Here is a 23,105-nt window from a genome sequence, read left to right on the forward strand (position 1 = left end):
ACCTTTTTAAATACATTTCAGTCATTCCTACTTTCCCTGTATGGCCTGAAAATAGTTTGGACCATCCGCAGCTGTCCTGAACCAGAATACAAAGGAATGAACGCAATCACCATGAATGAGCATTGCACAAAACCGCAAATTTTGAGTGCACTGAAGTGCTGCATCTCAATACCAAAACCCCGTCTGCGTTAACACTAGTTGTGCCACCTAAACACACGCCTGTGTGAATGACCGCCACAATCGGCTTGAGCAGAGGCGTTCTGCCGCCGGGTACCAGCTCCCTTTCAGTCTCACCTGCCTCCCACTTGCACGCAGTTTGGCTTTGCAACACCACGTTACTCAGACCTGCGGTTAACCCGTGTCTGACACAGAAAGGCCAGGAGCGCGCTGAAGCGGAGGGGCAGGGAGCGGCACACGGGGCACCAACGTGTCTCTCCACAGGATGCTGCCGTCAGCTTCCGAGGGCTCCTCCGCAGCACAACTCACACCCGCATCACCTGCGTGTTCCGACGGCGGCACAATGAACCTCGGGAGTGACGTGGTCATTTCTTGCCAAATACAGGGACATTGAAACAGAGCTGGGGAGGTCCAGCAAACCATAGGTTGTCACTCCGAAACATTCCTGTGTACATTTACTGATTCTTAATTTGGTAACCTAAATCAGTTTATAGTTGTCTTGAAAAGTATCTTGTCACATGAGCATTTGGGGCTTTACTGCTTGGTTTCTTTCGGGGTTACTGGCAAACCATCCATTTACTTTAGCACAACAGTGCACACCCGTCTTTCCTCAGGTGTCCGTAGTGCCTTCTGTAAATAATGCTGCAGCCCCAGTCTGATGTCACGAACAAAAAGGATCGGTCTGGTCTATGAACAGAAGTGGTCAGGGTTTAACCATATATACTGTAATCTCCAGTCTCCCATATTCCCTTACAGTTACAGCTGCACACATGCCAGTGCCCGGGGGTGTCAGCAGTTTCCATTTACATAATCACGGTGCCTTAAATCTGGGCACCGCTAAGTCTTGTGCTTCGAGCTGATCTGACTAGTCCAAGGGAAGGAGAGAGCTCTTGCCTAGCCAGATGACATTATACCTTCCTGAGAAAGTCTGGGAAAGTCTTGTCAGGGCAGCAGCGTTACAAAATATGGTTATACAAGGGACATGAAAACTCTCCTCTGGAACTGGGTGTTATGAATGGCTATTCATATTCAGATTTATTTCTTTAGGTGGAGTCTCAAATTCAGATTTTTAGGATGATCAACATGTTTGCAGACAAGGTGCACATGATAAATACAGATTCTAGTTATAAAACAGAATGCATTCAAGTTTGCCATATATTTTTTTCTGCTAAAGATTTAAATATCATGTGGCTTTAGCTTTCTTTCTGTTCACTGAATATCAAGGTCAATTAGGAATGATGTCTGGCTAGTACTCTCAGAGCAGATTAGACAGTTGCATCAAAAACTAGGACCATGTATAGGTCATCTGTTACTGTGACCTAGATTTCTGAGAATCTGTTCAATTTGTTTTATTGAAAATGTGGTACTCTCTCAATTCTGTTTCTCATAGCAAACCTCTCTATAATAGCAGAAAATAGCTTTATTAGATACTTACAGACATTGCTTACTACTTCTGCTAAGACACAAAGAAAATCAAATCCATGCAGCGGACCTGTGCCTGTCATCCATTTAATTTTAAAATAACTTAAGGTTCTGAAAGGCTTATGCCTTATAATCTAAAGCATTTGGTCCACATGCCAAATACTAAGCAATCTGAAATACATAATAGCTTAGCCTCGGCTTTGTTTGCCCTATTTAATTCATTTTTTTCCTTCAGTAGCCAGTGGATAGATGCAATATTTCTGCAGTCTGCTTTGGAAATGAAGAACATACTGAAATATTTGTGTAAAGTGAGGCTATTTTGTTTGTATCATCCGTGTGAGCTTTGTGGTGCCCTCAAAGGATAGGTGGTTTGGACTGCTCAGCCTGAGAGCAGAACCAGACTTCCCTCCTAAACCCCCGGTGTTTACTTACTGCGTATAAAGATTCTGCTATCTGAATTTTGACACTATTGGAGTATATCCACCTATGCTTTCTGGGTTGTCATTCTGAAACCACATAAAAGCAGATTTCCATTTGCAACATTTTACGGCAAATTTCCTCTCCTCTCACAGCTCTTAATTGTTCCGGTTAGAAAGCAATTACTGAAACATAGATCATGCAAACACACCAGTTTGTTGGTGTAAGTATTTGGGAGAGGGAAGGGGAGAAGGTGTGTCTTCAAATACTAGAAAATATTTTCTAAACACCAATGAGTTCAGTGTGAAAGGAAAACTATAAAAATAATGAAGTGATTGCAGAACCTGCAATCCAAAGAACAGTATGCCAACCAAATTTTAGAATTATCATCATCATCAGTCTCTGTAGCTTATCATGCTGTGAGAGCTGTGGTACAAAACACATCTAGAACAGTTGTGCTCTCATCACACCCCAGGAGAAAAGATAGGTAATACAATCAAACAGCAGTAGAAAGGGCACAAAAAAAAAGTGCCAGTAGATTGAGATTTGCAGATTAAAATCTCCAGTATGTTACTGCCTCATAAATTGTACTTAGTGAATCCGTTCCAATTTTTTCAAAATTCTAAAGCCAGTTCTACCAAGCCATCTGAATTTTATACTACTTTCATATTCAAACTTTTATGTGCATCTCACAGCACACTGGGACCAATTTATTTTGTAGGCAAGATAAAACCCAGCAATATTTGGGTGACGTTATCCAAAGATCATTCTTCTAAATGAACATAAGTACATTTTCTCCTTTTTGTTTCACATGATGGCTTCATTTAAATAGGCTAAACGTATAATTCAGAAAAGAATGACTGAGTCCTGCTCACCTGGGGGTCGTATCCACATCCATCCAATATTTAAAAGCACACAAAAGCAAAGAAATTAAATATATAAGAGGGGGGGGAGGAAGTCTTTCTTCCAAGAGAATATTTGCCTGGTAACCAGATATCAGCATGAACCTTTTTTCCCCCCAAAAAAATCATACTTAGTTATTCTACAAGGGTCTTTGAAGATGCTTCTATTTTATATTTTAACACCTGAAGAACAGTTACAAAGATGCTGCTGCTCTCTGGCCGAGCGGCATACACAAGCAGTCGAAAGAAAAGCATCACAAGCATGGCTGAAGTTCTCTGAAGTCAATGCTGTGTGTGCACGCTGTAGTTTAGATCATTTGTAAACAAGGCTAAATTAATTCAGTGTAAAAATGTGAACAAGCAGCAGTGAAACGTAGCGGAAATTCATCATTTGCATGGATTAGACCATGTGTAGGATGTAATAATGTTTTTTCCCTGACAGCAAGGAGCGCTATACATTAAGGCCTCACACGGTACCTGCTGTGACTAAACAGGAGACCAAACCCAGAAAATGGGGAGCCAGGACCTTGCAAAAGTTCAGTGAGATCAGGGCACTTGTTCTGCGTGTAGCACCGTTCAGCTCACGAGGAAGACATACTTCTCATTGAAAGAATAACGCGCTTCCAGCTAAGCCAGATGTTGGCAAGTGATGATAAATCTCACAACGGCTGGGAGGAGGAGGATGGGGAAGATGACAGGACGGATCTTCACCTGTCTTTTTCCTGCTCATTACAATGACATCGTAATGTCATTTTCTCTTCTTCAGTTATTTACAGTTATTGGAAGTAAAAATCTTTACTATACTGACTGTATCATGAGATGGAGTCTTACAAGATGGCAGCATAAAATTGACCCAGAGGTGCCATGCTGCAGAAACTGAAAAAAAGTGAGATTTGAGAGGTGTTTCTTTTGAGAACTCCAAATCTTGAAGTCTGTCAGATGAGAATTGCTGGGTTATAAAGTTAAGAAACAGAAACTAATTATCTTCAAAGGGAAAGTTATCAATGAATCGGGAGGAGACATTATGATTATGAAAAGCAAATCCCTCATTTGATCCCTCTCCATCCTTACCGCTTCCCAAGCAGAGAACCTAAGCTTTATCCAGATAGAATTGCTAGCGTTCCAAACAGTGAGTCAAATAGAAAAGTCCCAACTAGTATATGAAAAAAATCTGTATTTTTATATTGTTACATGTGGTCAGGGTGTGAACAGGGGCATGCTGCGGCAGTTGAAATGGGGGTCGTGTCACTGGTCTGGTGTCACAGGAAGCACCTGTGAAACGTCCTGCTCAGGAACGGACCTTCCCTTCTGTAGCAGGGATCGTGTTTTAGTAGGGTCTTTAAAGATCAAGCCATAGAAAAGAAACAAACCCCTGACATTTCTCTCCTGATTACTTTGCAAGATTTTTTCCCACGTTTGTCAATTGCACATGTGGGTTCTGGGCATTTCTTCAGTATCTCACATTGAAAAATTAAAGGGATTCCTTGTAGAACACACGTTCCAGGACAGGCATTTAGGATGAGTCCACACAACACAGGCTTTGCAGCCTGCACTGGCTCATCAAAAACAAAGGAGACCTTAATCCCAAAACCCAGGATTCTCTTTAACATTATCATCTCCAGCCTCATTATATGTTTCAGAAACAGTAACAAGGGAATCTCAGCTTGACTGTTGAGACTAGTATGAGAACAGAAGGCATTTTCTGCCCTCCCTACCCTGAAAGAGACTGGCCAAGTCCAACTAGTTCCAAGCTCAGAGCAAAAAGGCAATTCTCTGCAACAGAAGAACTAATTTTTGTGAAGACTGTCATACTGATGACTCTGCCAGCAATTTCTAAAATGCTAAAAGGCAGAAAATAATCTCAGTAACAGAATCATCTGCAGTTAGGATCATCTCCCTCCTTCCCGAAACCGAGGCACAGGAACTATGCCTAAATTCACAGCTAATGGGAAATGTTTTTGATCTTCACAGAGACGTAGTTGCCAGCCAAGTAGAGCAGTCAGCATAGGAGTATCTTCTGAAGCAGTACTTACCCTAAATTCACCACCATAATAAATATAACGCGTCCTAGGTCTAGAGCAACACAGTGTTTCAGTGATGAAGAATTGTTAGCATGTTTAATATACCAAAGGAGACAATGTTATTTATATCTCCAGAAGCTGCTTACCCAGCATTAGATGTGTCAGGGCATAGTACAACTGCAGGAATTCATCAGGAGGACACCTGAGATTCCTCTCTATTAAAAATTATGGATCTAATAGACAATAATCTTCTTGGCAACAAATGTTATCTTAAAAGATGGGGGATAAAAGTTCACAGGGAACCTGTGCAAATTCATGAAAAGAAAAATGCACTCATGGTTACTGAATGCACAGAAGCCTGTCTCCAGAAGTCTGTGTGTGTGTTGAAAAATGTCTGGAAGACAGGAGACGATTAGTAGGAAATATGCAAGTTTCTCCTCCTTGTATCCTTTTCTAAACATCCATTAGCCACTGTTTTGATTTTATCTTAGAGACAGAAGTGCTTTATTGATTGCACCCAACAGCTACAATTCAATCGTGGTCCCAAACATCAAGGTAGTTTTTTTCCAACAAAGACAATTTCTGAAGTTATGTGAAATGAGATGAAGATACACTATTATTAAGACATCCTGGGCTGAAGTAATTTTTGTTCCATGTACACTGCAGGTACAAATAGCTCATAAATGCAGCTTGCTCCAAAAACCACCCCTGCTGGGTCTGCTCAGAAAAGCATCCTGTACACCACCCTCGGGGTGCTGGAAAGCTGTTACTGTCCTGAGGAAGCTCCTTATCTCCTCCCCAGTTTGCCTGGGTGAAATTGTACTTAGTCCTTTGGAAAATCTGGTGAAGAGGCAGGCAGGTCTTGCGACATTGTGTGTCTGATCCCTTCACCTTACACAAAAACAACTTTGGAGACAGGATAGCAAGCTGGAGTCTAATCCAGTATGATCAGTCCCGTGTAAGTAGGTCAGCGAGGAAGCTTCTGACCATGGTAATGTCTTCCAGCCCCAGCCGCCCTTCTCACTACAAGCAAATTTGACAGCTACTTCCTTTAGCAGCTAACGGGAGATGGAGGGTTCGATTCCGAGAGCTTGTGTGTTTGTTCTAAAAAGGTAAAGCACATTTTGTTTAAAAAATACAGCTATTTCACTATTTCAGTGGCTTGGAAAGAGTTCGGTAAAGTGCTTAAAAAAATAGAGGGCATCCGATTACTCAGCCTGGGATGTCAGATTGCAAGAACATCCAGACTAGCTTATTCATAAATGCCTTATTTTAAAATACTACCATGTTTGGCAAAAAGAATAAAAACCAAAATAATTTCACTTCTGTGCTAAAGTCACTAGCCGAGACTTAGCCCAGTATTTTCCAAGAAGGAGGAGGGTCTAATATGATTTGTTTTGTTGCAAAATCACTTCCCTCTAGTTCAAAAAAGCTTTCCACTCTTCCATATGCTCTTGAAACAGAAGTTCACACATCCAGTTTCTGAAGAGCAAGTTAAATCATTTCTCCCCGCTAACACCCATCTTCAAGGGTCTGTTTCCCCCCTACAAAGCCAGACCCCTTCCCAAGCCCACGGCAGCGTTGCTGTGCTCTAACTGGCTCCTTTGTGCGTGTAAAGATCGTAACCAACAGGACAAAAACTCCCTAACCTTCGCTGGTTTGCTTCCAAGAACTTTATTCTCCTGGTGACAGTCTTTCTGATGATGTAATTGCTCTACACTCATCTTTTCAGAAACCTCCAGCTCAGTGATGTCCTTAGGGCAGCCTGTACCAGAACTGGACAAAGTATCATCTCAGCAGTTACAGGAGAACTAAATGCAGATGTAGCAGCCTCAATTCCTACGCACTATTTCATTGTTTGCACAGTAGTAAAAGTCAGATTGTGCACACACATGCAGTTAATTAGCTACTATGGCAAGTACTGCTTCACACAGTGGAGCCCTTTATGTTCACACATGGTCTATATTCCTTGTTCCCAAACATGTAACTTTGACTATACCAAAGCATTCATTTATGCTTGATTTATCTAGAGCTCCAAATTTATGTCACTTTTCCATCTAAAAAACCCAAAAGGTGCTAACATCTGATACTGTGTTTCTCCCAGGCCAGTAACAGCAATGTTTTAGGACATGGCAAACAGTCACTCTAAGACTGTGCCAACTTGATCAAGTTCCCACTCAGAATTGCATTGAGACCTACCCGTTTGTCATTTTTTAATCCTTTTAACATTTGCCACAGCAAATTTGTATCATACCAGTTTAAGTTGTCATATGGTATTAAGTCAAACGCCTTACAAAAGTCTAGGGTATGTTGCATCCACAAGCAAGCTTGTCAACTCAAAATGACATCAAAATAACTTGGTAAGTCCTCCATAAATCACTGGAAACTGGTATTAACAGCATTTCTCTCAGGTCCCAGGAGAGCTCTGCATTTATTTTCTCAAGGATCACCATCACAGCACTAAATGGAAGAGATCGGTACCTTTGTTCCCTGATTTCATGTATTCCCAAGACTTGTCAAGTAGTAGTCCAAGGAGCTTTTGGACAGTTAAAAAAAAAGTCTGCAGTGTTAACTGTAGAAGACTGCTGAATCTGAAGTGTTTAGCCATGGCATTGCTACTTTCAGTGAAACAACAATAACTAAAAACACATCCTCTTGTCTCCCTGTTGCCTCATCAAGGTGTATTTGCATGCTTACACTGCTGAAGTCATTTACATCTACAAAGAAAACACATTTTTATAGTACAGCTAAAGCTTGTTACAGGACAAAGTAAACATGCTTGCACATGGCATTTCCATGGATGCTTCGAGGCTGGCGCTAAGACAGTGTGTCGTGTGCTGAGCACAATCTTAGCCCTGATTTCCATACGCCGGGGCTGCACGTCTCCCTCGTAAGAGTCACAGCTATAGCTCAGGGGGTGGAAGGGAAAGCGTAGCTCTTTTACTACCAGATGCATGTATTAAATTTATTTAGTGACACTTTAGGGCAGTGCCATTAGGATTCCTGCCCTGCTATAAATAAAAGCCTTATTGTGAGGAACTAATAGAATGATTGAATTAGGGTCTAGGAATTGTTCAGGCACCATAAATACATAAAGCACCAGAAACATCCACAAAATTAACTAAATCCTGTGCCCATACCTCAGACAATTAACAGGTTAACCTCTCTGTTTCAGGGTTTGTATGCATATTTTTTAGGAAACCATTTTCTTCATACAGAAACCAATCCTCTCCACTATAAATTGAAAGAAAACCTCATGTGCTCTGAATCTACAATATTTTCATTGTAAAGTTCTGCTTCAGCAATCCGCTACCTCCCCAATTCCCATCATTCCACTGATGACCTCACAGGGATTCCAATGTATGAGGCGTTCCACGTACAGTGCTAACAGAGTTGGGCTTTCAGAGACCCATGTCCTATGGTTGACTGCCTTGAGCATCTAGGGAGGGTGTCGGGTCCACTTATTGCTTTTTCCACGACAAAAATAATAATTAGGCAATTACAATAGAAGTGGCATCTATCAACTACAGGCTGGTTTCAGTGCTTCCTAGGCAAAAAGAGTCCAAGAGGAAGGTATATTGAAGATTCAGTGCAGATAACTTCTGGGGTGTGTCAGACCAAGCTAAGCAGGCCACCGTTGGCTCGGGCAACAGTCACTCAGTACAGGCTTTTCTAACTGCCCTCTGCTCCCCCAGCTCAAAGCTGTTGCAGGTGCTTTGCTCCCCACTGTCGAGGCTTCCATTAAGCATCAAGACACTTCAGTAGCAAACCAAAAGAAGGGAAGAAAACAGATGAAAAAATACATGACCTGTTTTGTGATAAGACACAGGCAACAACAAGAAAGTGCTAGGACTATGTGGAAGAGAAACCCTGTCTCCGTGCTCATAGCACTCACTGTTACAGCTTTCAGACGGCTCTTGCTGTAACAGGGCAATGAATCCTCTCGAAGTCTCCTTACACTACATAGCTATATACATACGTAGGTGCATACAACACACCCCCCAAGAGAGAGAAAGGACTTGGAGAGGGAAAAGAGAACATGGATTCTGTATGCAGTTCTAGGGGTAAAACTTCCAACAACAGAACAGTTGTGAAGATTTCAGCTTTGTCTATCCTGAGCCTTGTACATACTGGCCAGTTACACTGTTCCAGAGAATTATTTTATCATTTCAGAATCTGTCCAAAAATCTAGCTGGTGGAGAGCTTTGAATTTTGCAAGAGGGAAGGAACGTGCAGACAGGATATAAAAATAACATGTACAGTTTGTTTTTAACATTCTAAGAAATTCAAGCTCTCAAATCATGAAGTGAAAAGATGAAAGTTACCAAGTTGAAGGTCAGTGGGGGTACAAAAGGACGAAGTAGTAGTGACCTGAGGAAAAAGCCTTTTTCACAACGTAGTTTAAATATAAATACACTGTTTTGGTTTGTTAAAACCAAAATTCCATGCTTGACTTGAACTTTGTTTCCTTGATTTATGTTATACCTACGACATGTAGTTACCCCTCACACTGGGACACTCATGAGGCTTAACACCCGAGGCTGAGCACTGCTTGTTATTAATTCAAATTTTCTTTGTTCTTTCCACCAGCTCCTACTCGAAAAAGATGGCAAGAAAAAGGTGAGACTAATTTTCAGAGAATTCTTTTGATTTTCTGTATCAGTTGATGTTTAATGATACCATTACAATCAGTCCATCAGCGCAGACTACAAACTGTATTCTGGGAGCAAGCTCATCTCTCAAACAGCTTACTCAATACAGTAGATTGTTTCAAGTACTTTATTAGACAATACCCTTACTGTTAAGTTACACATATCAGCTTGGAATATTCAGAGACACTTAACAGTCCCTATGACAAGAGAAAAATACTCTGAATTAAAAGCAAGTCTCTAGAATATGTGATAGATTATCACCACTAACTCTAGGCTTCACTCACAGCAAAGTTATTTCAGATACAGCAGCTGATTTCGTTTTTAACAAACTAGCTGCAAATAATTCCTCTCTCTCAAACCATGTAAGCCAGGTGGAAAAAGTGGAGATAATTAGACAGATGCAATATGGAGATTTAAAAAGTATAGATACCTGTTTCCACTTTTCAGGGTAAAGATAATGCAATTCATTTATTCTAACCTGTATGTTCTTCAGCAGACATTTACGTATTCAGTTTGAAACTTGCAATTAAGCTGTTCCAGTAATGTCCTAGATCATACTAAAAATGACCCGAGGATCAGGACTCCTCGTGCAGTGGTTCACTTGGGGCAGGGTTTCCCACACCCTGAACGCCAGGCTGCTCCGTCACTACGGGCAAGGGAGGAATCTGAGCAGAAGCCCCGCGCTAAATGCCTCTGTCAGCTTGCCCCCGGCGTACAAACTCACTGGTGGTTCAAGTGATGCCCCTTCGTGCTTTCAGCTGCCACAGACAACTCTGGAAGATTTTCCTGCGAGTTTCTTGCAGCACGTAGGGCCACAACATCTCGGTAGCGCTGAGTATCAGACAAGTAAGCAAGCAGAGGGAAGAAACCCTTGGGTAAGGCATTTACTCTGCTGCCTGCCTACCCGACGGAGAGGCTGGGAGCATCCTCCCAGCTGCAGCCAATACGAAAAAGGTTCTAGGGCCAAGTTAATCCAATTGGAGTCGAGCGACTGAAGCAGCATCGTGACCAGTCCCCATCCTGCTCTCCAGCAGCTCTGCCCCGTAAGATGTTCGTGCCATTGAAGGGTCACCTTAGTCCAGCTGAGGATCTGTGTGCCTTAAAGCAGTGGCACAGAGAAAGCCTGTAAAAACCCACGGTCAGGAAGAGAGGGGATAGGAGCTGTAGAAACACAAACAGACTTTACGTACTCTAGTAAGAAGTAGATCTCCCCTGCTCTCACTTTTGTTGGTTTGCAGTCATGGGTGCCCCCCACACTTTTTTTTCTTTTAAAGTGAACTTTATCAAGAAATCTGAAACATTATGAACACCCCTAGCCTAGCTATTTCAAATATGCATATCCACAGGAGGAAAGGCTTTTTCAACTGCAATTCATACTCAAAGCTGTTGTAAGAAACACTAAGTCAACTTCGCATCCATAACTGTAGTGTTACACTTCTGCAATTCATTAGTCCTCATGGTTCCATTCCGTAATTAAAATACTTGCAGTTTAAGACTTTACAATAAAGAATGTGCAGTCCTCAGCAGTGTTTCCACTGCTAGTCTATGGAAAACATATGCATGGAAAATATGTACAGTGCATGTATGCAGCCATCTTTGGATAGCTTCAGTGAACATTCAACGCTGTCGGTGAGTTTGAGAACTAAAAAAAACCATCGACCGTTGACTGTACCTTGAGGTTTATCACAAACCCTCTGTTAAAGGAAAGCTTGAACCTTCATAGTTTTTCACATATGGTTGCCATTAACAGGTCATGATTTACAGATTATATTAAGAGCTACAGAGGTTGAGTTTTTCCAGTTCTACTTTCTCCAAAAATGAATTGGTATATAAGAAATGTTTGTTTTCTCTTTAAAAAACAAAAAATTAAAACTTTATACTCGAGTAGAATTTCTGCAGAACAAAGCATCTGAGAGTAATGGAAGGTTTTGTACGGGCAGCACAAAAGCAGTAACGTATCCACACCATATGGTCTACTTGGAAACAAATCTGAGCATGGTGTATGTTCAAAATAGCAGAATACAGGCCAGATCAGGAGGGAAACCTCATTTCCATTTGGGCTGGCAACTTGAGCTTCGTTGGAAAAAGCTTTGGAATGTCAGTTCATTTGCTCACAGGAACCTGCGCTCGATTTCAGCAGCTGCTCACCGGGAATGCTGGCCGAGGACCGGATCCCTCCCAGCAAGGTCCAGCTGCTCCTGCGACTCACGCTGTCGCTTTACAACTAGGCAAGCAAGAAAATGTCCTTCCTTTCAAAGGAACAGGAAGCCAAACGCCCAGGCACCTCAGCAATATCTACACGGCCCCCTTCCTATCCCATCTGGGTGATGAGATGCTCTAACAGCACATGCCTTCAAAGGGTGCAGGCAGTGGTTTTGCTCCCACAGGGACTGCAGAACACATAAGAGAAGACTCAAAGCACATGTCAGGGAATGCTGTCTTGGGCTGCTCTAGAAGAGATCTCGTACAATTTTACTTCTGTAGACAGTCACAGATGGACAGCACTTAATAGATACCTGTCTCAGGAACAAGAGAAAGCACAGGCTCTTGAAAGTTAAGGCTGTTCCCTTCAAGCACGCTTTGCACCTTTATATGCTTGTAGCATATGACCTCGTGGCATTAAAATACCAAACCAGGCCTTTGTCAAAACACATCTGTAGAAGGTGGTTCAGCTGATAGTCACCTCCCCATCAGAGCCTTCCCACTGTAACGGAGGTCTGACTGCAGCCAAGAAGACGACTCAATGAGGACATAAATGCTTTTGAGTAGGATGTCTGTCATACTGGTGTAATGTGAATACTTCTGGGATGAGGCCCAGCCCTCACTGAGTTAGAGGACAATGTGCTGCTTGAGAATTTTTGGAAAATAATTTAAATGCAAGAATAGGTTCAGTGAATGCATCATTTTCAAGTCCTTGGGGTACACAGAGTCAAGAACCATATAAACTACAAAACAGATACACCACAGATTCTTGTGGTCAGGAATAAGTGGAATAATCAAGCAAAACAAAATCACCTTTACCAAAAAAAGGCAATTTATATAATATTTTTAATGTAGTTCCTAAATTGAAGAATGTTTTTCTACTACTCTCCCTGTGAAAGTGTACTTCCCAGGAGTCACCAAGACTTTAAGAAGCCCTGAAGTAATTCTATGTCCTGAGGTCAAGACGACTGCAATAGTGACTATTCCAGGTGAAAACACGGTAGGAGCGGTGTGGTCTGAAGGGCCAGCGCTGCCCATCTTTAGCGTCTAATGGCTGCAATCAACATTCATTGCTGTCGGTGGGTTTTCATTTCTATCAACTCACTGATCAATGAATGCAAACTGCGGACCAGCTAGCTAAGAGACTACGCAGTCATACAGCTTTTTGCTGAAGCAGCGCTGTATTCAAGTTCTGCCTACCAATACCCGTGTAAAGCAGGTCCGTGGCTCTGCCGTTATCTCACCAAAGAAGTTCAGGACACATCACCCAGCTCCTTCGTGAGCATGGGTGCTCTTTGCCACCTGACAGCCACTGTGAAGATTAACATCCTACAGAGCAGTACATTCTAGATAAAATAAGTAATCCTTGCAGAAAAGCAGACATAATGGGGCACAAACACAGCTTGAAGCATTGCAGACACATTGTTTTGTGAGAACAAGCTCCTCTTCAATTTGATATTCAAAGAGCTTCTGCAGCAGTGCAAGACCGATCCTGCCCCCCAGCCCCTCGCACAGTGCGTTGGGCCCTCATGAATCGATGAAGCCTGTTTGTCTGCCAGGGGGGTGGTGGTCTAAATACAAGAAAATCACAATCCATCCTCAGCATAGACTGAATTAGTCCTCCTGGTCATTTATCAGCTTCAAGAAAAGGTGCTCCCATGTCGAGCATGTTACAGAGAATACAAAAAGCCCGCTGTTTAAACACGGAAGCCTGATCAACAACTGCTGGACGCGTTTCTGTACAGGTCTGTACTGCTTACTAAAGCACATTAAAAACAGTATCTTGCACTAGGTATATTTTTGCTGTGAAGTGGGGTTTTTTTGAAGAAAATTTTGCATGTGCCAACTCAGTAACTTGGAATTTTTCTCATTTACACTACAAATTTGAACATATGCGTGACTTCCACCACAGCTTTACAGCACAAAGGAAGGTTTAACTTGAATTCTGTAGTCGGAGCACTGATATCCTTTTTTGACACCTCTCCTCTTCCTAACCCTGAAAACCAGCCTCTAGCCCACAGCAAAAGGGATCTGCAAAGGCAGCGCACCAGAACAGTTCCTCCATGCCTACAAACCACGCTCCTGTCAGAGGCTGTACTCCACAAGCACCTCCAGCCAGGTGATCTCCATCCCAGTATTTTCAGCCTTCGCCTTTAGAGCTGAAAGATGACTGTGAGCTGCTACTATGGCAGCTCTTCTTCCTGAAATTAAAGCCAAGACAGGCCCATCTGCACCAGAAGAAATGCAAAGAGAGGCTGCACTTCTGTACTGACAGCTGTTCACCTGGTCATTAGCCCCAGCCACACTTCACCATTCATGTTTCAGCCACCCACCAAATTCATTCTTCGTTTTACAGTGTGTAAGTGACAGCGATAGAGCCACCTCCATGGACAGTGCCATTACAGTCCTTCACAGCACCCCGAGCTAACAGCAAAGCCAGCCCACCGCTACTGAACAAGAACCTTCCTGGTCTGGGAAGGAGTCGCATTTCTGAGGACAGTGGGTGAAAACAACGGCCTCTTTCTGTCCCTCTCCTCCTGGATTCCCAGCGTCTCTGTTCCCAATCCACGCTGTGCTGATGACACACACTCCTGAAGGACCACGCTGGACTCTGCAGTGTGATCCTTCTCCCTAGAAACCCTTCCCTGCCCCACTCCGCTTCCCTTCCCTCCTTCAGGGCTTGGGATCTGCCGGTGCTCTGGGCAAGGGGCAGCTGTCAGAGCTGCTGCCTCAGCTGAAGGGGAATTGCAGGGCAGAGCAGACCCAGGGCAGTGAATCAAAAGAAGGAGAGCACTTCACAGTGGAGGCAAGCTTGGGGAAGCCCAAGTTAGTTCCAGCCAGCTATGCACACTGGAAGGCATTGAGCCCTACCACGTTATTTTAAATACTGAAGCAGAGTTATTTTTCCTAGACACCTTAGAAGTTATTTGGATAACTTGTGGTTATCTTATTTAGCCCAGGTTAAATACAAGCACTAGAAGCATGATGTAACTCTTCCTGCATGGGGATTTTTAAAGGGGTAGAAGGGGGCAGAACAGCTGACCAACTACATTTTAATAAAGGTGACACCTAACTAGATAGTGAAAGTAGAGATTTACCAAAGGACTATCAGTAAAGTGTAAACCTACAGCTTTACCTGGTGATAGGAAATGAAGCTTCCTCCTGAGTGAGACAAGCTGTGGACCAACACTGGGTCCTATCAGGTGATCAGTGAGAGATGACAGAAGAATTAGTTGTGGGGCTTTGGATTGCCAGGGATAAGAGTGGGAGGGGGCAAAGCAGAAAATTTCCAGTGATTTAAGGTGATGCTGCAGAGCACACTCTTCATTGCTGTGGTGGGCAGGGCAACCTTCAATTACAGTGGGAAAGATTCAGGTGAGAAGAGCTTTGTGCAGGAGAAGTGCAGTGACAGGGCTGGAGCTGACTGCCATGGGCAGGCAGGGACCCTCCTGCCCTGTGGGTGTCCAGGGAGGATCAGGCACATCTGTCTGTAGGACAGACATAACCATTCCTGCCTTGAGACAGAGAAGAACCACCTCTTGAGCTGTCCTGCAAATATTTAATGGTTTCCATGACACACCTGTGCCAGGAATGCCAGTCTGTGCAATACAGCAGTCAGACCACTGCACAGTAAAGCACGAGGCCCCTGCCATGCCCCCCCCCACTCTCCAAAACGCTGTGCTCAGCGAGGCCGTGGCTCAACAGGGAAAGCAGAGGCTGTTTCACTCAGCAGAGGTATCACAGTCAATGCACTGGGCAGCAAAAGGTCCAAGCGCTTTTCTTACACCTTTACTCCCCCTGTTGCTTATGGGATTGTTTTAAAGAACTGCCTGTTCAGACATGCTGTGCTGATAACCCACAATAACTGTCTCTAAGCTTGCTGTACAGTTCAAGTCAGAACAACTTACTAATGACTTCTAAACTCGAGTTAAGTGAATATTCAAAATAAATCCCTGTTTGCTTGTTCTGCTAAACTTGTTTCATTTCATACAGGAACAGCTTCACTGAGTTCAGCAGTTACAAACTAAACAGACTGAACTCTTTGTAAAACTGGGGCTTTGGAGAAAATCTCCCCTCTCCCCCAGTCAGAGGGAAGGGCTCTGTTCAGTCCCTTCAGTCACCCATAGCAAGCGTTTCCACCAAAACCCTTGGTAAGCATGGTCGTTTGATACAGAGAATAAAAGCAAACAGCCTGGAAGCACGCCTGCCAAATTGTTTAAGCATTATAAAAACTAGACAAATGACTCATTTTTGATGCGGTTTGACATTTTGCCTTTGAAACTTCAAATTTTTCAGCATTGGAAGACTCATTCAAAAGTGAGACTGCACAATTTGGATTTTTTCCAGTGGCATCTTACATGATGTACTAGAAAGCACTTGTGTATTATTTTAAAGAGACATTTCAGCCTACTGGTTTTCCCCACATACACCTGTATGAAAATACAAAAGTCCTGACAGAGGTGTTCATCTTTACAAGGAAATGTGAAAATAATTCACCACCATTACTCTGAAGATGTTTCAGACAAACAGGAAAAACTACGCTAGAGGAGCCATCCCCCTATTTGCTAACACATGACAAGCAAAAGGCTTAATTAAGCAGATACTCCACAGATCAAAATGCTCCGGATGCACAAATAAGCCTAAGAATTCAGTTTTCTACTCTGTTGTGAAAATCCTTATGTTTTTTGCTTTAAGCTTGTTTGGTAATGAGACAGCAAGGGAAAATTTACTGGAAGAAGGACAGGTTAGCAGACATGTTTAGAATTTTTCAAAATCCATGCTTAGGAAGTTTTAGATGTTTCTGGCACCAACTGTTTGCTCCCTACCAGAGATCGCCACCCCACAGAACTGCCTGCCCCGGATGTCGGCCAAACCAAACACATCAGGATGATGCTGAGCACCAGCACGGTCAGTGCTGCCACCACAGAAGTCAGACAGCTGGGGCTGGAGGGGTCCGAGAACTGCCCCTGCAGGAATTGCCAGGGCTCGTCTATCCACACGCCGAGGCTCTGGCAGGGCCGAGCGTGCTGCAGCGCTTTCAGGACGTTGCCCATCCATCCACCCGGCCCCTCGAGCAGCCGGCGGGACCCCAGCAGCCCACCAGCATGCCCTCACCCCGGCCACTGCAGCTCGGCCTGCCCACCAGCACTGACAGGTCGATCAAAAGACAGGAAGACATCAAAAGAACTCCAGGAGCTCAGTTTATTTAGTTTATCAAAAGTTTATATAAATATCTTCATAGGGAACAGAAGTTTGACAAGCATTTTTCAGCATAGCAAAAGATTACGGACATGAAAGCTGTAGCTAGACAAATTCAGACTAGCAATAATATACAATTATTTAAGGGGAAGAGAGGGTCATTCAGTTCATGTTAGACAGCCTGGCTTTTAGTATTTGGCAGATACATTCTGATGTGAGAATATTGTGGAAAATTTAGTTTTGTTTTAGTACTTTTTAATGCATAAGAGGCCTGAATGCAGCAAATCTGAGCTGTCAGGCTACAAAGGTTCAACAGAATATTAGACAATATATCTTCATAAGCTATACATGTGTCTAAGCAGCAACTTCAATTATTCTACATACAGGTGTGAAATTACTTGTTTCCATGTAAAAGTCATCAACTACATGAAAACCTAGCTAGATGCCTACAAGTGTGCTTTATTAATCAACAGGCAAATAGCTACGCACGTGTTTACAACTCAGAGCCTACTATACATTCACTCCACATGACTGTTCTCATTATAAAAGGAACCATATGTTCCCCCTGTAGAGGAACCACAGTTCTCCAAAGCTTCAAAGTTCTCCAGTAAAAGTAAGTGCAAGCCCATCAGCACAATGACATACGTGGAAAGGACAGTGTCCTGATTCTGGAAACCTTTTAGCAGTTCTGAACATCTGACCATTATTTTTAAAATGAGCTGTCAGTAGTCTGCTGCATTTGAAAAGTCTGAAGACTTTCCAAAAAATTACATGAAACATTGCTTTAAATGAAAAATTTGCACAGAGCTCATCCCTCTTATGAGCACAATTGTTTTGAATTTATGCCTGTAACTTCCAAAAGTCTGACAAGGGCTTGTTGCCATCTAGTGGAATATAATCGACAAAATGCATGTGGTCCTTGGACACAGCAAATACCACTAGATGGAGTATTAAGAAAGAATTCTGAATTCATATTTTAGGTGTCCAGCAGCTCAGATTTTCGGAGTCTCAAAAAGTTACAGGCCCAGAATTACAGTGAAATTGAAGAGGATTTCACCAACTGCTTTCACCTTCATCAGAAATTCCAGGCTATAAATTTCCCAAGTATAATACTGAAACACTTAAGATAGATACTTTTATGTCAACATAATTTAGCAGCACCTCAGGTGTTTCTACCACTAACATACAGGCATCTACTTCACAGCTTTCACTGATACATCTCTGGTGGCAAAAGATCTTAATGCAACCTACGTTCTCCTGGTATCAAAAGGTACAGACCTGGTTTGTGCTACTTTCGTGAGAAAGAGCTGATCAGCTGTCAGATACAGGAATCCCACCTCCATGAGTAAGTGTTAGCTCTAAAACTCTGAGAAGTCTCTACCATGAAGCATGAATTCATATCTTTGGGTTATCTCAGAATGAGAAATTCCACCTCATCATGTGGCAACAAAAGGGGTACTTACTGCCCATGGAGTTCATAGGAAGGACAGGAGAGGAGGAACTCATCTGCTCCACATCTGTAGCTAATGGGAAAGTGAAAATTAGAAAGTTGTGATGTGCATGTTACCAAGAAGTCCTTAATTTTGAAAACTTTGTTACATTTAAATTGAATATGCGTATCTTTGACCACCTGAGGAAGCTGCTTTGAGAAGCAGTTAATTTTTAACAGTGTCATCCTTCCCTCTTTTAAGATATTTCTCACACACATTATCTGTAGATCTACTTTTCTAAGCAGTCATATTGGTAATCTGTAACTTGCAATGGTTTGAGAATATCAATGCAGAACAATTTCCAGCACAAAGAAAGTCTGAATTATGTCAGCTTTAAACTGTACACAGTATCAACTTGTAAGCAGAGCACTACTGTGGAATGAAAGGACATGATCTGTGTCAGTGCACCTCCAAAAGATTCCTGACTGGACAGCAGTCTCTTCCAAAGGCATGCAAAATGCTGGCAGTTGTTCTGGAGCAGTATCAGAAACAAGTGTCTTTAAATGCAAAACATTCTGAAAGCTTTATCTAACAGCTGAAAGAAGAAACAGAACTACCTTCCCATGTTTCGCCAGAGAAAAGCCCCAAAGCCAGAATGTGATCTGAACCAAATGCCAGATGCCCTCTGCATTTTGGGAAGGGACCACATTGCTGGGACCCAACCAGGAGCAAACCATCTTCCTGTAACAGGGTCAGTTTTAACCTAAGATTAGGTGAAACAGAGATACATTCTTCAGGGCTTGATCTCCTTCTCAAAAACCCACATTCACTCTTATCACATCACCACAAACACCCAAGTCAAACAAATCGGTCTCCATCGCCATCATTTTGATGCTAGTATAGACCACATAATTATATATTCTATAATTCTCGTTTAGCTTTAAGACCCAATAAATGCATACTACATGTTGACATTCCTAACCAAAGAATACAGTCCCAGAAGTCTAACTTCAGCCCACAGCCAGGGTTTGCCGTCAGGCCAAATCCTGCGTTTCACATTCTTACAATTCCCATTTATTCAAGCAGCCAGCAGTTCCCTGAAGACCACTGTTTACAATGAAAAGTACAGAGTTCTGCTCTAATTAGGCAAACCACAAACAAATGTAAACACTTCAGCAGACCATTTTTACAGAATGTGAAGAGCAGACACAGCACCATGCTTTGCCAAGCTTTCCTGCCACACCTAGCAGGCGCTTGGCTTGGAAGCCTACTCAGTGTTGCTGCACAAAGCCAGCAGCTTTAGTTCAACGTGCTAAGTACCAGCCACAGTCAAGAACAGCAGCACACACAATGGTGGGTCTATTCAGAAATGCCCTGGGTTATTGCTGTCCTATTCTCCATTGAATTATCAAGACATTTACTGCCTAGAACATGTAAACATTAATTTATAATCTCACTTGGCTTTTCCTTGCAGATCTTGCACCAGCGCTCAGAAAGCTGCGTGCGACCTGCTAGACTGCAGCTTTTCCCACAGCCAAATTCTGGAGGACAAATCACAGGTCTCTGCTATGTTTTGAGAAAAAATTGATTTTGCATCTTCCTATTTTTCACCTTAATACTACAGTCTCCCTAATGTGGGAACTGCTAACCCTCTGAAAGAGCTAGCAGGTCATACACTGTATGCATTTTTATAAGTAAAAAACGATTCTTCATATGCAGTATAGCAATTTCTGATACCTGGAAAGGGTTCTGTATTTTCTCCTAGTTAAAGCTACATGCACTTTCACATATAGCCAAAATAACTCAAAAAGTGAAGCATTAAAGTTACTTTTATTCTTCTGGTAAGTGGTAAGATTCAGCCTGTGTAAATATCAGTGTTGAGCACAACTCAGCTTTCAGAAAGGTTGAAGTAACAGATTAGCAGATGGTCATTTAAAGGTTACCTGCTGCTCTCTGGCAAAAAGAGGTCAGCTGCCCGACAAGCCAGCCAGATGGCAAGGAGCAGGCTCCGAGCGGCCAGCAGCAGGCCAGCAGCAGTCTCTACCACTTGAGAAGCCATTGTGTGAGTAACAGTCACTTAGGGTAGTAAGCTACACCTGCAAACATCTGGAATAGTTTATCAAGTATCATTCAGAAAGCAACCAAATAACGCATGTGCCTTCTGAAGAGAAATTTCTGAGTGGTAAGGATTTAGAGAGAGTAAATTTTTTTAAGTCCTGTAGTTTTAGATAGTTCACTATAATGCCACATTAAAGGCTGTAGACAGAAGTGTAACAGTATTTCCTAGCTATACTTGGAAAGGATAACTTCATGCTTGAAATTATGTATTTTAATTACTATTTCTAGTATGTTCACCAAGGCTAACACTGTGGTCGCAGCTGTCCAGCTGTTCAAGTTTGAAGTTACTAGAATTGCCTCGATGTCCTGCCAAGTGCTGCTGTAAACCAAGCAGTGCCGCACCCAGCAGCTGGCCAAGAGCTCGCAGGCTGTGGGAACGTGGGACATGCAAGTCCACAATATCAGAAGAGTAGTAACACCCCAACATTCCTGTTCTTGTGCTACTGGCACAAGATGGGTATTTATAGCCTATTAATCTCAAAATCATACTTCAAAATTTTCTTTATATAAAAGCACCAAGTACTCATCCTACAACTTGCCTTGAATAGGTGGGTTTTAAAGTTTCTCTCATCCATGTAAATTAATATTAAAAAAATTTCAAACAGCTCTTTATGAAACATGGTAATGCTGGTTTTGTTCTCTTATCCATAACCCCTCACCCTCCCCTCCAGCCTTTATCTTCATAATTATATGCAACACATTAAACCCCAAAAAACAAGTCTGCTAAGAGAGAGGAGATATGGATTAACAACCAAGATTTTGGAAACTGGTTTGCTCTAAAAGATGAAAAGGACAAAAGTCTGCTCAGCTATGAAGAACAGCTGCTGCCAATACAACTATTTACCCTCTGACCTCTCCTCTGCCCAGTAAGTGAACAGTGCCAATTGTTTTCTTGTATTATATACTGTTTACAAGCCCTGAGTGGCATGAAAGGAATTAATAATTTAGCTCATGGAGCTGATGACCTTTATTGGGGTACCCCTATTTTCTGAGCAGAAATCAGAGCAGAAAAGCTCCCTTGAAGCCACAGGGTTTCTTTAGGAGTTTTTCACTTTACAGCCTAATTGGCCACCATAACATAAATCAATTATTTCTCCTGTTTTAAGCAACAATGCTACCTATTCTCAACCCCTCGATTTCGAACTTCCCTTGTATCAAGCCAGGCCTTGTTCTTTGACTTTTACAATTGTCTAGTAAACACGACAGCAAGGACAGCTTGGAGAACTTTGCAGGATTAGGAACATTTGGGAACACTAGCAAAAAGAGGTTATGCTATTTTGAACTTCTCTTGACCTTTGACTGCCCTTGTGCCTGTTTATGCTAATTGAAGGGTATAGGGGCTGCTCCTAGAAATGAACTTAGCCTGAACCTGTGACATAGCATTGGACTTTGAAGATATCAGTGCATGAGTTTTGGTACCCCCCTCCCCACCAGTTGCCATCTGACATACAGGAAGAGTGCAGTAGGTAAAACATGGTAGCCCGAACAAATGCAGGGATACCCTAGATCAGAATAAGCAGAACATGCTGATTCAGCAAGCTGCATCATCTTCCACTCCTTCTGACCAGCTGCTAGCCTGCTGAAGATCAATCACACACCCAGATCTGTTTGGTAAAAATGCAGTGGTGCTTGTGGGGTTGCAAAGAGAAGGACACTTGCATAGTAAGAGCTCAGTAAGTTGGATAACATTTTAGTAAAGACTTTCTGAAATACACATGATAAAAATAGGAATTCTGACCTTGAAAAAATGCAGATAATGTAACACAGGATTATAGACTTCTCCCTTCAAAAGCTGAGGCATCAGAACTTCCAAGTTACAACATCCCTAAGACCTTTCAGTAGAACTATACTTCTGTTATCATTGAATAATTCAGGTTGGAAGGCATCTCTGGAGCTCATCTAATTGAACCATGCACTGGAAGCAGCCCTCGTTTCAAGGTTGGATCAGCATGGTCAGGGCTCTGTTCACTCAGGCTGTGAAAGTCTCCAAGGATGGAGACTCCATGGCCTCTCCAGACACCTATGCCAGTGCCGCATGACTTCCACTAAGCTTTTATCCCTCTCCCCAAAATGTCCAGTGGGAATTTCCTTTGTTGCAACTCATGACTGTTGTATTGGCCTTTTGCCACGTACCTTTCAAGAGCCTGGCTCCATTTTTTCCTACAGCCACTTTTAAAGAACTGGAGGACTGCCAGTTACTCCCCACTTGGCCCCCTCCAAGCTAAGCAAATGCAGTTCCCTCAGCCTGTCCACTGGGCCATGCCTTCCAGCCCCCCACTATCTCAGCAGCTCTCCAGTGGGCTCACTTCAGTTCAAGCTGTCTTCTGCTGGGAGGCCCAGAACTGCACAGAGTATTCCAGCAGTGACTCTGCCATGTCCCGGGCGTAAGTGCTTCCCTCAGCCCCCTGGCTACCCACAAGCCAGCACGCAGTGAGCTGCCACCACCACCACCTCACCCTACTGACTGGGCCCCCAGGTCCTTCCTGCAGAGCTGCTCCCCAGCCTGCGCTGCTGCACAGGGTTAGTCAAGTCCTGCATCTGGAATGTACATTTGTCTCTGTTTAA

The 23,105-nt window shown here is 42.8% G+C and overlaps 1 protein-coding gene across 3 annotated transcripts in view; it reads right to left on the bottom strand.

Annotated features, from left to right (window-relative positions):
- The window catches only part of NR6A1 (nuclear receptor subfamily 6 group A member 1), a 97,497-nt gene that overhangs the window by 59,514 nt on the left and 14,878 nt on the right, over positions 1-23,105 (bottom strand). For 2 of the 3 annotated variants that reach the window (XM_074845935.1, XM_074845934.1), the window contains exon 2: positions 18,456-18,515. The exons of the other annotated variant lie outside the window; for it this stretch is intronic. In XM_074845935.1, coding sequence (XP_074702036.1) covers positions 18,456-18,515 — 60 coding nt within the window. The remainder of the gene's footprint in view (positions 1-18,455; positions 18,516-23,105) is intronic. 3 annotated transcript variants of the gene reach the window in all.

This window comes from Strix aluco, chromosome 20, assembly GCF_031877795.1.
Source record: "Strix aluco isolate bStrAlu1 chromosome 20, bStrAlu1.hap1, whole genome shotgun sequence".
NCBI lineage: Eukaryota > Metazoa > Chordata > Aves > Strigiformes > Strigidae > Strix > Strix aluco.